Source organism: Prionailurus bengalensis, chromosome A1 (genome assembly GCF_016509475.1).
Source record: "Prionailurus bengalensis isolate Pbe53 chromosome A1, Fcat_Pben_1.1_paternal_pri, whole genome shotgun sequence".
Taxonomy (NCBI): domain Eukaryota; kingdom Metazoa; phylum Chordata; class Mammalia; order Carnivora; family Felidae; genus Prionailurus; species Prionailurus bengalensis.
In genome coordinates, this window is record NC_057343.1 from 122,457,902 (window position 1) to 122,474,466 (window position 16,565).

General features: G+C 35.6%; 1 protein-coding gene across 8 annotated transcripts in view; it reads left to right on the forward strand.

The window, feature by feature from the left end:
• Nucleotides 1–16,565, forward strand: part of TCERG1 (transcription elongation regulator 1) — a 61,397-nt gene that overhangs the window by 11,438 nt on the left and 33,394 nt on the right. For 3 of the 8 annotated variants that reach the window (XR_006298664.1, XM_043590238.1, XM_043590247.1), the window contains exons 5-9: nucleotides 3,948–4,190; nucleotides 8,515–8,577; nucleotides 9,723–9,923; nucleotides 10,892–11,004; nucleotides 11,767–11,855. Coding sequence is in view for 7 of the 8 variants with exons in the window: in XM_043590238.1 (XP_043446173.1) it covers nucleotides 3,948–4,190; nucleotides 8,515–8,577; nucleotides 9,723–9,923; nucleotides 10,892–11,004; nucleotides 11,767–11,855 (709 nt within the window). In the remaining variant the exon portion in view is untranslated. The remainder of the gene's footprint in view (nucleotides 1–3,947; nucleotides 4,191–8,514; nucleotides 8,578–9,722; nucleotides 9,924–10,891; nucleotides 11,005–11,766; nucleotides 11,856–16,565) is intronic. The other 5 variants (XM_043590254.1, XM_043590267.1, XM_043590277.1 and 2 more) reach the window with 3 other exon arrangements.

The following is a 16,565-nucleotide window of genomic DNA, read 5'->3' on the forward strand; positions in this document are numbered from 1 at the left end:
CAGAGAGTTTTAAGAACCAGGCAAATGGGTGAGGTGAGCAGGTTCCAGGGTCTAGCATAAGTGTTCTGGAAGATTTTTCTGGTGTTCTTTTTTTTGGGTGAGGGGTAGTATTGAAATAAGGGGAAGTTGGTAGGAACTTTTCAGTAATCTCATTTAGAGGTAGGTAGGTTTTAGAATGGGATACGGGCAGATGAATGAGGAGTGGAGATAGAAGCAGTCAGAAGGGTAAGAGAATTTTCAGGTATAATGTCACAGAGGCCTCAAGGTTAGACTTTTTCTAAAAAGATGAGAGGGATTAATAGATTTTAGGAATGGGGAGAGAAGATTTTATTAATTTGTTTGAAACAATTGTCATTAATATGTATACTATTAGCTTTGGGAGATTTCTGTTTATATATATGTTTTATATATTTTTATGTATCTTTTTAATTTATAGGCCGAGATTGAAGTCCAAAATATTTAAATAATGATTTTATTGATATGATTATTTGTTATGATACTGGTATGAAGATGCATAGTTATCCCTATAGGTGATTAGAAGTTGGATTATCTTGCTACCTCGATAATAGATGAGAATAAGAAAAGTGCCCTAGCTTCAGGGACTTGGGAATTATTAGTGTATTTTATCCTGAAAGAAATTTGTAAATGAGAGAGATTCATAGTAGATTCAAATTTTATCTCATTTGATTGATAGAAAAAGTAACTGAGGAAGTAAGGTATACCTAATATGGAGACAATTAAAAAAAAAAATTTTTTTTGATCTTTATTTATTCTTGAGAGAGAGACAGGATGTGAGCAGGAGAGGAGCATAAAGAGAGGGAGACACAGAATCTGAAGCAGGCTCCAGGCTCTGAGCTGTCAGCACAGAGCCTGACACGGGGTTCGAACTCACAAACCGCGAGATCATGACCTGAGCCGAAGTTGGATGCTCAACCGACTGAGCCACCCAGGCGCCCCTGGAGACAGTTTTTTAATGGCTGCACTTGATATTTTTTTAACAGCTTGGGGGAAAATGCACTTAGTAGGGAGATGTAAATAATGCTTTATAAAAGTCTTTTCTTTCTTAGCTAAGGTGAATTCTGATAGAGAAGCGTAACGGTGACCATAGCCAGCTGACTGAGGGGCTTTGCCATTTTAGAGGCTAGTGCTTCTAAAAACCTGTGTGGTAAGGCAGGAAACTGCCAGTGTTTATGGAGTACCTGTTGTGGTAATGGCAGAAAGGGATTAATAAAAGCGTTGCAGTTCTATGTGGAGGCTCTGTGTTGTTTATGCTTTGTTCCCTTTCTTCTTAGGAAGGAGAAATAGTAGTACTTTGTTTTAAGGAAGGTTGGAGGTGAAATAATTTAACTGTCCTATATTCCATTTCTGTGTTGGAATGGTCTGTCCATATAGGCCCATAGCTGTCTTGCTGTTATGAGCTGTTCTATTCAGAACTCCTTTTTGTCCTTTTTTGCACTGCGCTTCAGTGATTGGGAGGCCTTTATTCTATGAACAGAATAGCAAAAGGGTGTTCTTTCTACTGCCTTTAAACATTAATTTTGATGTTCTTTCTGAGTATTCCTGACGTCTGTTTTTATTTCACTTGGTTCAGTATCCTGAAGTGTTGTCCTACTACAATCTTAGTATTTCTCCATCTGTTGCACTCGCTTGTCTTTTTTCATTAAGATCTGAGGCTGGATAAGTAGTATATTTTGAGGCCTAGCATTTTACTAGTTATTTTAGCAAAAGGAGTTGGTAGGAATTTTTCTGAGCATTAAGTCCTAGCTACCATTCTCCTAGTTTCCCATTGAATTCTTTCATTGCCTTTATCTCTGTCCTTTCATGACTCATGGCCACTAATCAAATTTAGAAAATCCTGTGTCAGCAGGAGGAATGGGTTGAGTGAATAAATTTTTGCCATCTCCATTGGTGTTCTTTTCTGCTTGAAATTTGATGCTTTTGTAACTCCTGTTCTTTCCTGACTACAGTATTTTTTTGTCTTACCTCTGGTAAGATTACCTCTAGTAATTATATCTAAATATTATTACCATAACATAAAAAAAAATGTAACTGTATGAACTGCAGTATAGACCTGTGGGTAAATGAAAATAAAAATTAAGAAATTTATATTTTAGCCCCAGTTGAGCATAAACTCATTTTATCCGATGCAAGTTTGTGAAAAATGCTGATGAAATCCTGCTTCTCAGGGAAGTTGGGAAGAATAACTAGATATATTTTCAGCCATTACAGTAGATTACAAATGCTAAGTGGTATATTTATGGGACTGGGCAAATGTTGCATGTAATTTGTATTTTTCACACTGTTATAAAATTATATTAATATGATACTGTACCCTAAGGCTAGGTCTATGCTAGACCAACAATTCATTCCTGGGCCCCTGAAGATACTTGTTTGGCCCTGCTGTCTATTTAGCCAAGGTGAGTCCCTCATTAACAAGTATGAAATTGCTCACATCTTCCCAGCCTGAGTGAGTTTTTCATTATTAGGAGCTGAAAAAAGATACAAATTTTGTCAGTTGGAGTATTGGGTGGCTTGTATTAAACAGTGCGCTTTCCCTTAGGATAAAATTGGCATACAGATTGGGAATGCACTGTTTTATTTTATTTGATTTGATAAATTCATTCTTAGTCCAATACAGGTAGTTTGAAATTTTTCTCTACATCAAAAACAAAACAAAACAAAAACCCATGAAATATTTGTTACCAATGAATTACCAAAAATGAGTTTTGTGTTAGAACTAAATGGGTTATAAAATTACAAAACTGTTTTATAATATTTGAGTACTGTAACTTCTGAAGTATAAAACACATATTTTATTTTTTGGTCACAGTTTGATTATAAATGTGATAACTAAAGATGAAATGTTTTATTTTTGATACTTAAAAAGAACATATTGGAAATAAATTATCCCAAATTTCACATTCTCCTGGTCTCTCACACTGGAAACCTGAGTTATTATTATTATTATTTTTTTTTACCTTCTTATTTTGAAATAACTGTAGAGAAACCCAACTTGTTTTTTACTCCATTTGTTCATAGTCAGTCATTAGTCACTGCATATCTTTTTCTCTCTGTTCTTCCTTGTTTGGACAATTCCAGATAGGTTGAAATTGATTTTCCCACCTCTGTTCTTGCTTTCCTTCCTGTTCATCTGCCAGGTTAATTCATCAAATGAACACTGATTAATTCTTTTCCATACAGAAACCTTCATTTTGCCTCCCCTGCACCCCTTTTACATTCATGAAGTCGCACAAATAACACATGAATGCATTGTTATAAAAAAATTAAACTAATGAAGGATATGTAGCAAAATGTGAAAGGCATGCACAGATGTAATGAGTACATACATGTTGGTGTGCATTCTTCTAGGTCGTTTCTCTACATTTACATAATTTCTTCCTTTCCCTACCCAGTAAAGTGCAGACTCCTTAGCCTTCTGTCAAAGCCTTCTCCTTTATGCCTCTGGTCTGCTTTCCAGCCATAACTCACTGGTTCTTTTGGTATGCCTCTTGTTTTACTAGTTGACTGCTTGCCTTGTATTTTTTAAACAATTCCCTTTTGCTACCTCCTCTTGGCTTTTTACTCACTTTTCCCACCACTTACTTATTTTCTCCTTCCACTCTGTCATTGTCCTTGTTGAAATCCTAATCTCTCAAGGCCTATCATCACACTATATAATTTTTTCTGTACCCTCTCACAGTTAGAAATGGTCTTTGCGTCTTGATTTATACTCCTATACATTTATCGCATTTCACTTTATATTTTAGTTAATTTTTATATTTCATTTAACTATCTTCAAGCTTCTTGAAGACAGAGACCTTTTTACAAATTTCTTGCAGTGCATGGAATGGGCTCTTAAATACTTAACTGAATGAGTGAATGATGAATGAATATAGTGAAATGGTTTATGAAGGAATGATACATATTTTTGTTTTATCTTTTATCAGCACCCACAACACAAGATCAGACCCCAAGTTCTGCTGTTTCAGTTGCCACGCCTACAGTTAGTGTTTCAACTCCTGCTCCTACAGCCACACCTGTGCAAACTGTTCCCCAGCCGCACCCCCAGACGTTACCTCCTGCTGTTCCTCACTCAGTACCTCAGCCAGCAGCAGCAATACCTGCTTTTCCACCAGTCATGGTACCTCCGTTTCGTGTTCCCCTTCCTGGCATGCCAATTCCGCTTCCAGGTAAATCAATGGATGAGAATAGTCCTTCTAGTTATGTTTTCATATTGTCAGTTAGTTTGTTCTCATGTGTCTGTTGCATTTGAAATTTGCCTTGAATCTCACCTGTTTGAAATGTTTTTAAAAGATTCATGGCTAACGGCAGTATTTTCTCTTCAGTTTTGGTAAATGTCCTTTTTTTGTTGTTGTTTACATGTCTTAAAATTAGAGCCACATTTGAAGCTACACTCATTTTTGGATAATGGCCTCAATGAATTAAAAATGATCATCTTTTCCTGTAACTATGTTCAAATGCAATTTTTTTTAAAGGATTGAGTCTGTAAAGTTGAGAAATTACAAGTTATTAATAGCTGATACTAAGTGATTTTCTATACTGTGCCCTGTTCTAAGCACTTTACATGTGATAACTCAGTTTAATTTTTGCAATTATCCTAGGAGGTAGGTACATAGACAGGCTGAATTACTTGCCCTTGACGCATAGCTTATGAGTGATGGTGTTGGGATTTGAGCTGGGTGCTCCAGACCCAAATACCATGCTCTTAATAACTGTTTTACTGGGAGGAAAGTGTTAGTCACCTAACTATAAGAAATTGATCTAAAGCAAAGCCAGAACTTAACCCTTGTAACAGTTGTGAAGGGAAGTATAACCTGTACCGTGTAAACATTTAAGCAATTCTAGTGAGATTGTGGAGTAGAATTTTCCCTGTAGGGATTAAACAGTGACAGTGTTGGGCATCCTAATTTGAATGCATTTGTTGTTGACAAACACGTTTATCCCTTAATCCATGTCTGTTCTCCTAGTATTACAACTGGAAGCTTTTGACGTAGAGACCTCATGTTCACAGTTTTTGCTGTGAAGTTTGTGGCAAAGATGAATAGAATGTAGGCCTCTTGTCTCCCGTTTTCACATTCCTCCCACTATTATTGCCACTTTATTGTACTAGTTTTTATGTAAGAAGAGGGTTGTACTACATCCGTTTCTTAGATTTGCACATATTTTAATTATAACTGCTTTTCTAATTGTCTTTTTCCTTGTGCCTGCTTGGAAAAGAGGCAGTCACTTAGATTTTATACCTTAGCAAGAAAGAAAAACCAAAATTCTAAGAATTAGTGGTGTTTTTTTTTCCCTATAGGAAAACCTTTTGCACATTGTTAATGTAGTGTCAGATAATGCTCAGTATGTGATGTTTTAAGAAACTCATATCACTTGAAAGAAAGTAAGAGGGAAACCAAAAAGTTTCCTCATACTAGGGATTACCCTTTTTCTAAATTTAATTTAAGACAAGCTTTTGGGTACCCTTTGGATATACTTTTTGTAGAAAACTAAGTGATACATGGAGAATAGCTTGACATTGGTCATAGCCTCTCACAGTCTTGATCAGGAATAGTATTCAGACCAGATACTGGATTCTGAATGATCTCAAGGAGCATGGGGTTGTTAATTCTGTAGAGAGGAGATTGAGAGGTAGCATAGTAATGTTGCTGAAGTAATTGAGAGGCTTACTAAAAGGACTTTGTTTTGCTTTGACGTTTCTCAACAGGACCAGTGGGTGAAAGGTCAGAGTAGCAAAAATTCATTTCTATAGAATGTTGAATTTTGTTACAATAAAATCCCTTCACTTATATCTCTATTTTGATGTCATGGTCTTCTCTGACCCTTACCCCCACTTTAAAGTTTAGAACAGATGGTGGTGACCATTTGAGCAGATGAGGTGGTACCTATGAAGTTTGGCAGTAACAGGCATTTAGTTAATGGCAGCCACTAATGTCATTTTGTAGGTCATTTGGAAGAGACCTTGAGTTAGATAATCTGTAAAATTTTGTCCAGGTTGCCAAAGATTCTTTAAAGAGAGTTAATGTCTTCTAGAAAGTAATCATAATTGTTTATATAGTAAGTCATCTTTGATACTAATGTTCATTTTCTCATTCTCCCTTTTTTTTTTAAAGATTTTATTTTTATTTTTAAGTAATCTCCACACCCAATGTGAGGTTTGAACTCACACCCCAAGATCAAGAGTCGTACGCTGTACTGACAGAGCCAGCCAGGTGCCTCTCCTATTGCCTTTTAATTCGGTCCTCCAAGGTCCTTTAGTGAAAAAGAAAGAAAGGGAATACTTGTTTTTTTTTCCTTCCCAAATCTTTCATATATGATGGGATTGATCTCTTTTTCTATCATTTTTTTTCTTTTTATCAATTTGGCAGTAAGGTGACAGGAAAGATTTAGATATAATTTATCTTGGAGTTTTAAGTTCTATCTGTAATAGCAATGTATGGCTCTACTGAGAATGATTAAGGAAGGGATCCTCAAACAAGATAAAGGAAAGGAGTGGAAGAATTGTAGGTGAAGTACAGGAATAAGATTTGGAATTGGGGATAGTAAATTGGATTAGAATTCTAGCACGTCTTCTAAGACTATAAAATCTTAATTTGGAATTTAAGAAACTTACTGTCAGTGACATCAGAACTATTCAAAATGCTAAATGATGGAATATTCTAATTTCCTAGTAGAACACAGTTTGATAAAGTTACAGGAAAATTGAACAGATGTTCCCTTGAAATAGAAGGTTAAACATTTAGATATGTGGTAATTTTGTGACTCTTTTGTATGTAATCACCCTCAAAGAAAACGTGAAGTTTATCTTATGTTTTTAGCATGAGAAGAAACATAATATGACCTTTCAGTATGGTTTATGTGTTGTTAGTCAAATACAGGAGTTTTGTGTTGGCCCAATTTATGTTTAACAATGGCGGTTAGGCCTAAATATGAATAGATTTGGTTTTCTTCTGTTTAAGTTGAATAGTTAAAATTACTTTTTGGGGGATGGTTTTGGAGAACATTTTTTGAGAATAAAGTTCATATAGTCTAAGAATTAAATTTCCAGTGCTTGCTTAATAGTTTCAGTGGTCCTGCAGATGGCAGTATTTATACTAATTTAAACTTAATATGTGCTATAACTTCCTTAACCAAATGAATTTTTCCATTGCTTTCTTACAACATCAGGGAAAACAAAATTATACATATAACTTAACTCAGCATGCTTTTATGATCCAGTGCTTTTGTTTTCATTTCAGAGTTAATAGAAAGTTTAGCTTTAATATTCTTTATTTAAAATAGTAATTAAGAAATTAAAGACATTTTTTGAAAATTGGCAGTATTTTTTGTGTGTGTGTGCGTGAACTTAGGTACATTATTTACAAACCCAGGGGTTTAATTTCAATTTTCACCTCTAAGTTAAGAGAAATTTCTTTTCCTGTACTTTAGTGGGGCAAATAGTACATTATTTTGAATTTTTATTGGTACCAAACTAGGTTTAGTTTTTTCAGCCAAAACAAATAGAAATTATAATTCAATCCCTGAACCCCCTTTCCTCCTGCCTTTGGCCTTTTCTTTTAAAAAATTTTTTAAATTCACACTTCATTTTGGATTTCTTCAATTAATCAGTCTTAGTTTTCCAGCTTTCCCTTTCATTCCCTTTTTATCACCATTGTAATGCATCATGATGAGTCTTCATTCTTCTAAGAACTGTACGTAATTTCCATTCTTTAATACAAGTGCTACTCCTTTAGTTGGCTTAAATAATAGAGGTTTCTGAAGCAATCAGCCCATGTAGTCATTAATGATACTAAAGGGGCTCTCTTTATGTTTACAGTTAGCCTGCTTCAACATTGTTTCAAGCCTGTGACGTTCCCCAGAGCAGGCAGTAAACATGGATATTTTGTCATTAGCTGAATGCTACCCTTCTCTTCATCTATGCCCATTTATTTAAAATGTTATTTGCAGTGGAATATTTGAATCCATCTCATACCTTACTGTCTTCCTTTCTCTCGCACCCCTCTTTGTCCTATCTTACTCTTGTTCTACTTCTGCATGGTTACGCTCCGTGCCTCAGCTTCTGCATGTAGTTCCCACTTAGCAGCACAGAGAAAGTGTCTTGTCAGTGTCATGCTGCATCTGCCTTTCACTGGTGTCTAAGCAACAGCAGCATGGGTTTGATGTCCTGTGGGGGAATGTCCCACGTGAGAACTTGTTACATCTGTATAATGAAGGGGCTTCCTTCATTGAATTTAAACTCTTGAGATTCCTTCAAATATTGTCAGAGCTGGTTTGATAAAAAGGTAATTGATGCTATAATTTAGAATTAGTTATCCTTAGATTTGGCACTACTTCCCACAGAATGTCACACACAAAGAAATTTTACTCCATTCTTGGTCTTTTTCATTGGAAATAGCATCCTAAATTGTAGTGGTCAATTATTTCCCTGAATCCCAGTGGTAGCCGACATACCATGGCAGCTTTCCAACGTATGCTTGCTTATCCATTTTACAGGTGTAGCAATGATGCAAATAGTCAGCTGCCCGTATGTAAAGACAGTCGCTACCACCAAGACCGGTAATTTTTAAAACCATCTTAGTTTGTTTTGTCTGTAAGTTGGCATGGTAGTGAATGTTGTTGTTTATCCTTTTTATTTATTTACTTTTGCCCAAGTGAGTGGATTTTTTTATATTTTTCTTTTTAATGAGCAGTATAAATGCAGTTGTCATATTTGGCCAACACTTAATTTTCCCGATTGCCTGTAGTATTAGCTTCTTTGGTTCACAAAAGCAAATAAGGTCAGATCACTTTATATCTTAATTTTTGTAATAAGTGTAAACAACTTCATTCTCATACTCATAACATTTAATTTTGTTATTTTGATCTGTGTTTTTAAGTTAAATATAAAAAAATCATTTCCATGTGTAAAGTGATGTGATTATGCTTGCATGCTAGTGAGTATATGTGTGTGAATATTTGTGTAGTATAAATTTACATTGTAAAGTTATTGAAGATAGCTGCCTGAAACTTAAATCCTAGAAGAGGCTTTGAGAGTTTTTGTTCAATTTGGATTCATATATCCTTAATTATTTGTGTAATATCAGCTTGTTTAGCTGTATTGTAAAAGAATATTAACCTTGGCTTATCTTTTAAAAAAATAGAAGAAATGACCTTTTTTAAGGAAAAGACTAAACTGACAAAACACTTAAAAAGGACATTGGACTTAATCACTTATCTGTTGAAGTAGATTTGATAATGAACTCAGTCTTTTACTTAAACTGAGAATTTTATTCGTACCCTTCTAGGTACCTTAGAACTAGGAAATAATTTTGCTTCAGGAAATATGCTCAGGAGATATGCTTGTTACCTTGATTTCATTACAATTTGAGAAATCCTTTATAAAAATACATTTCTAGTCACATGTAGAGAATGTGTCATGATTTTTATAGTTTATGGTTAAGACTTCATCTTAAATGTGACCCGAATTTTTGACTGTTCTTAAGTTACTTCTTGAGTTGATTTTCTAAATCTAACTGAATTTAGACTTTAGAACTGAACAGGGAAATAGCATTAAGTGATTCACGTTTTATATGATTTGTTTTTGTTCCAGCTTGCTCATTCATTTATTAATATTTAATAGAAAGATTTAGCTCGTATCTTAGAGTTTTATTTTGCATTGCAGTTTGATGCTTGGACCTAACTGCTGCTGCTTCTTCTTTTAGGTGTATTGCCAGGAATGGCCCCTCCTATCGTACCTATGATCCATCCCCAGGTTGCTATTGCGGCTTCACCTGCTACCTTAGCTGGAGCAACAGCAGTTTCTGAGTGGACTGAATATAAAACAGCCGATGGAAAGACATACTATTATAATAATAGAACATTAGAATCAACCTGGGAAAAACCCCAAGAACTAAAGGAAAAAGGTATAGTTTTCATGACTTGTTGAGACGTAGTAAAAACTGGGATGCTATTAATAGGGTGCTGTTTGAAATTCTGAGTTACTTCCTTTTTAGCACATTTGCAGGATTTGCTAATTCTGTAGTTGTTGGATTCTTTATTTTTACCGAATTCATAAGCATGTATTTATTTAAAAAGCCAGTTCCACTTCCATGTTTGTGATTTTTCCATCCATCTTAAATTATACATACATACACACACATAGATTTTTTTTTTTCTGTTGTCAGGAATTACATAATTATTCCGTTGTGTAATTACTGACATTGGTAGTATATTGAAATATGTATATTGTATGTGTCCTGAAGAAAACAGGAGGCCCTTGAAGTCTTGGATGAAGAAGACTCAAAATTTTCTTACCACCAGTTCCTGTTTCTAAGTATCTTAGTATCTCATCCCTTTCAACAGAGTGACTCATTGCTACAAATGATATGTGAATGACTTGAAAGACTTCATATCTCTCTGAAATGAGTGGTTCTTTTTGAGTGACAGTTTTCTCATGGTATAGTGAGGAGTTTGAAGTTTACCAGTGCTTTAGGTTGAAATTGATGATGATACAGAGAAGAACATTTCATCTTTGTGGTTAATAACTTCTAGTTCTGAATATCCTTTTTTTAAAAAATTTTTTTTAACATTTTATATTTATTTTTGAGAGAGAGAGAGAGAGAGAGGGACAAGAACACAAGTGGGGGAGGGGCAGAGAGAGGGAGACACAGAATCCGAAGCAGGCTCCAGGCTCTGAGCTGTCAGCGCAGAGCCTGATGTGGGGCTTGAACCCACAAACCGTGAGATCATGACCTGAGACGAAGTCAGTTGCTTAACCGACTGAGCCACCCAGGTGCCCCTAGTTCTGAATATCTTACCTGCTTAGTCTCTGAAAGTTCTTGGAAAGTTACACCAAAAACCAACAAGTGACATTGTCTTAACTTTGTAATAGAAAAATTAGAGGAGAAGATTAAAGAGCCAATTAAAGAACCTTCTGAAGAACCTCTGCCAATGGAGACGGAGGAGGAAGACCCTAAGGAAGAGCCAATAAAGGAGATAAAGGAGGTAAAGGGCCACGACCCGTTAACCTGGGAGCCAGAATTAATTGTTGGGTACAATTTACTTGTAATTTGAAAACGTATCTGATACAGTTTCACATAATTGTTATAATCTTATTTCTGAAATTTTAGGGTTCTTTGAAGTTTGTCATATAGTTTTTCCTTTGAAAATTGTGTTAAATTACTTATAATAAACCACGGCCCCTAGAAAGAAAGGGCCTTGGACCAGAGCATGGACCCAGTCTCTAGCCTCCTGATTATTTATAGACTGGTACATGGTAAAATTATAAGTACAGTTTTACATTTGGGGAATGTTATATTTTATCTGTCTTCTGGCATGGAATGATCTCTATACAGTACTGAAAGAGCTCTGCTTTTTCAAAGCTTCGTATATTCGGTCAGGGACCAAAGGTAGTCATGTTTATTAGTAAGGAAGTTAGCAGAAGAAAGACATAACGTTAAATGAAGAGGTCTTCTCTAATTTTCTATACTATGTTCTCCATTTCTGCTCCTAAGCAGATGGTCAGTGAGTTTGTAAGATAGAACCATCTGCTGTTGCTGGCATCTGCTGTTATAGAATGCGCTCTGTCTAGGGAGCAAGGAGTTAGAACTTTCTTAGAAATTCTTACTCAGAGTCTGTACTCCATGTGCTACTAACCAGTCTTATGTTGGTTGCACTTTGAGGTGTTTGCAGTGTTACTTGTATTGTGTAGTAATTCAGTATAGTTTTGTGATACTAAATAAATGGGAGTAACATCATTTCCTATAGGAGCCTAAAGAAGAGGAGATGACCGAAGAAGAAAAGGCTGCCCAGAAGGCAAAGCCAGTAGCTACTACCCCTATTCCTGGTACTCCGTGGTATGTACTTGGCTTACTTTAGTAAGTTACTTTATTTAATTATTTTTTCTTTCTTTCTTCTTTTTTTTATTAATTAAAAAAAAAATTTTTTTTGTAACGTTTATTTATCGAGAGAGAGAGAGACAGAGCATGAGCAGGGGAGCGGCAGAGAGAGGGGGAGACACAGAATCCAAAGCAGGCTCCAGGCTCCGAGCTGTCAGCACAGAGTCCGACGCGGGGCTCAGACTCACAAACTGTGAGATCGTGACCTGAGCAGAAGTCGGTCGCTTAACCAACTAAGTCACCCAGCCACCCCATTTAATTATTTTTTTCTTAATTACCATATTTGATTGTTACATACTTTATCATCTAGAAAGAAAAGATGCTTTAAAAAACAAACATGTCAAGTAGATGTTTTTATCTAATGAATATTTTTGGTGTTCAAACCTAAAACTCATTTGCTTCATTGTCTTCCTCCTTTCATGGTACTGTTCATTAATGTTTATCATACATAGTTACAGACTTGAGCCACTGTGAGATTCTGAATCTACTTTTTATTGTTTAAAATACTTGCAAATTGATTGTGTGTGTATACCCACATCCATGATTACATTTATAGAACTGTATAAAGTTGACTTCTAATTGAAGAGTTGAATGGTGGTAGACTTTTTCTTTCCTTCTTTTGTTTGGTTTGCCCTTCTTCTACCTGCATCAATGCTCTCTCTTCTGTTCCTGCTCCAGCCTATGTAATCCATATACAGTCCACATGTTGTAGTGAATTGTTTCTTAAGTCTTGTAATCTCTAGGTTCCCCTCCATTGTATCTTCATTGCTTTTTCTTTCTCATTTTTGTCGTTTAAAAGATAAATATATTTGTTATATGGAGACTCACAGTCTGGATTTTATTGTTGCATCCCGATGGTACTCTTTGAGTCTTCTGTTCCTGATTTTCCTGCAAACTATCAAGTAGATACAGAAGAAACGATCAGATTCAGATTTGATCTTTTTGGCAAGAATAGTTCATAAGGGGATGTTTGGCAGTGTCTGGGGATGTTTTTTGGTTGTCATGACTTGGGAGGTGTTAATAGTGTATCGCGTCTAGTCGTTAGAGGGCAGGGATGTGATACTCCTAAATGTCCTACCATGTGCAGGACAGCTCCTTACAAGAGTTAATTATTTGGCCCCAAATGTCAACAGTGCTGAAGTTTTCAGAATAATGAGTTGGTTTGAGTATTGTAAATTCATACATTTAAATATATATATATTTTTAAAGGTTATTTTGAGAGAGAGAGCATGTGCTTGGGAGGGGCAGAGAGAGGGAGAGAGAGAGAATCACAAACAGGCTCTGCATTGTCAGTGCAGAGCCCGATGTGGGGCTTGATCTCACGAGCTGTGAGATCATGACCCAGGCTGAAACCAAGAGTCAGATACTTAACCGACTGAGCCACCCAGGCGCCCCTCAATATATTTTATATGCTTCTATCCATTACAGTTAATATCCTTATTGAAGTTCAGTTGTTTCATCTTTGGCTGGGTGAAACCTCTTAAGGTTGACTCCAGGGTTTTTTGTTACAACCCTGTTGTTGATACCTTCCTTACTTTGTGTTTGGCAAAGATGTTCCTGGCTGTCCTCATGTATTTCCTGTCTCAGACTTAGATTCGGCCATTTTGCTGTGGAGCCTGGTTTCCTTTTGTGGGAAGTGGCATTTATAGGATCTAGGGATAGGTGTTATTACTGAATAAGTCATTATTAAGTCTCTTTGGGAGACACAGACTGAACATGCACACATTTAAAGATACATCATTAGTTCTTATCATTACTTGCAGTTCAGGTTTAGTACAAGATTTTTACTGAGTCTCATCATCTGTTTTAATTCAGTATCCCCTTTTCTGCTGAAGATCCTGTTTCTGAGTAATAGTGACATATTTACTTCTTTTCTTTTTGTTGTTTTGTTTGTTTTGAATATTTATGTATTTTGAAAGAGAAAGAGAGGGAGCTTGTGGGCCTCTGAGCGGGGAAGGGGCAGGGAAAGGAGGAGAGAAAGAATCCCAAGCAGGCTCCGTGCTGTCCAGCCAGAGCCCAGCATGGGGCTTGATCTCAGGATCCCTAAGATCATGACCTGAGCTGAAATCAAGAGATGCTTAACTGACTCAGCCACCCAGGTGCCCCTCATTTGCTTTGCTCACACAACAGGTCACACAATAACAGTACTGACACTGTCATTAACAGTGCGATACTGAAGATCGTTCAGGCTTTTTTTTCTCCCCGTTATTTTTGTGTTCAGGATATGTCCCTCCAGGGATATGTAGTCAAATTACTGTGTTTTAAAGGCATTTGGAATAATTGTTTTCTGTATATTTCACTTTACCAATGTGATACACACCCTCATTTTTAAAAATAATTATGCAAAATATCTGCCATGGATCCATAATCAAAGTTATGGAAAGAGTCTATTCAACGAATATATTCCTAGGTTGTGGTTTCTGAGTTTGAGTATTGTACATGAAAAGCTGATAACCAACTTCAAACTGCACCAGGCTGAAGCTTTGTGGGCCTCATCAGTTTTCAAGTTTGGGTTTCTCTCCAGATGAGTGAAATTGTCTTTTGGAGTTTGTTTCATTATTGCTTCTTTTTACCTGTTTTTTTTCCTTTTCTGGAACATGTTATCTGCATGTCAGGTCTCTTGTATTTATTATCCTCTAAACCTCTTTTACTCTGTTTTATATCTATAGTTTTTGTGTCCTGCTTTGAGTTATTTTCTCGTCAGTCTCATATATTAGAAAAGAATATGTGAATCTGTAAAAACATATGATATGAACGAATTACAGGAAGTAAAAAATTACAGAATTCCACCTTCACCAAGCCTTCTCATTAATAAAAATTTGATTTCATACAATTTCTGGACCCTTTGCTATGTTGTTTGTATACATGTGTATAGAATTTTATGTGTGGTGTGCATGCATATTATAGTGTCTTAAAAACAATATATTTTCCATGTTTTTTTTACTAAATATGTCCCAGAAATTTTGCTGTTTTTGTACAAATATATTTGTGATAGCATAATTTTCCATAAATGTATAATTTTTTTTATAAATGGGTGATTAGTTTGTCTTCCCTCCCCCACCCCTCCAGCATTACAAAAATTGACATTCAGGATATCCTTACACATATCTCTTTGTGAACACTTGCAAGTATTTCTGTTGGGATTGATTTCTAGAAGTGAAGTTGCTGAATCAAGTGATACTCCTCTTTAATAGTTTGGTAGATACTGCTAAGTTGACCTCAGAAAGGTTTTTTGGGGGGACAGGCTGGATTGTGCCAGTTAATATTCCCTGCAATAGCCTACCAGTGTTCTCTCCCTCACACCAGTGTTAGGATAGTCTATTTAAATCTTTGGTAACCTTTTAAGAAAAGGAGTCCTATTGGATGTTTCCAGAATACATGGTGTAATTGAGTTTATTTCATGTTCATTGGCTGTCGATAGCTTCTTCACAGTTTTCCTCATCTTTTTTGTGGATTTGTCTTTTTCTTAATGATAGGAGAGAGCTTATTATGTATGCTCTTAACCCCTTTGACTTTTACATACATTACAGCTTCTCCCTATTTGTTCATTTTTGTTTTGCTGTCTTCTCATACATAAATTTTATATTTTGATGAAATCAAATTTATTGATCTTCTGTTTACAGCTTCTAGGTCTTTCTTAGGAAGTCCACCTCCCCATATGCAGCTATGTGTTCCTAGTGCTTTTATAGTCTATCTGAATACATGAAGGATACCTGCTTGTCTAGATGATTTTCCAAGTTTTGTCAGTGAAAGAATGTATTGTCAGTAGAACTTTAATTCCTTAATTAATTATTTTCTATATCTTATAAAATGGGTAAGTGCTAACTTTAAGCAAAACAAATTACTCACGGGGTGCCTGGCTGACTCAGTTGGTCTGTGATCTTAGGTTGTAAGTTCAAGCCCCAAGCTGGGTCTAGAGAACGCTTAAAAATTTAAAAATCTTAAAACAAGAAAAAACAAATTACTCACCTGAGCAGAGTATGCCACTTCATTTGGATAATCAAATTTATCTATCTCTTGGTATCTTCAGATGTTGCTTTTCGAAGAACTGTTTTTTAGAGTTAAGCTAAATGTAAAACATGAAGTTTCATATTTCCCTTACTTATGTTGGGATTTTTTTTCCCTGGTATTTCACAGCATTAGTTTATTTCTTTTAAAGTAAGAGAGGTCAAATTTAGTATTTTGTATTCCTTAGGATCAGTAAATTTTAGTTTCTGGTTCTAAGAGAATTTTTAATGTTTCAACAAAAGTTTTTAAAGGTCATGGACTAACTGTAATTTTTTCCATTGCTTACTAAGATTGCATCATACAGATTTAACTTGCAGTTATTTTTACAGTGTCCCATAAAGTGCAGAGTGAGGGCTGCCTGTATTTGCCATGCTTTATCTGTGTTGTAGTGCGTGTTGCGTTTTAACTTAGGAAAATTTATCTTTTAATTTTTACTCTCTTCTGCCTATACTGAGAGTGGCACAGGTCTACTAATTAATTAGCTTGCTGTTGTGTTTCTGTAAGTTTTTTGTTGTTGCTGTTTCCAGAGCTTTTTTTACGGTGGGATTTGATTATGAAAAAGTTGAAACAGAGAGAAACATTGAATGTTTCTAGAACAGCAAGCACCAAATATTGACCACCTAACTTTTACAGCTAACGTTTTATCGTATCTGCTTCATC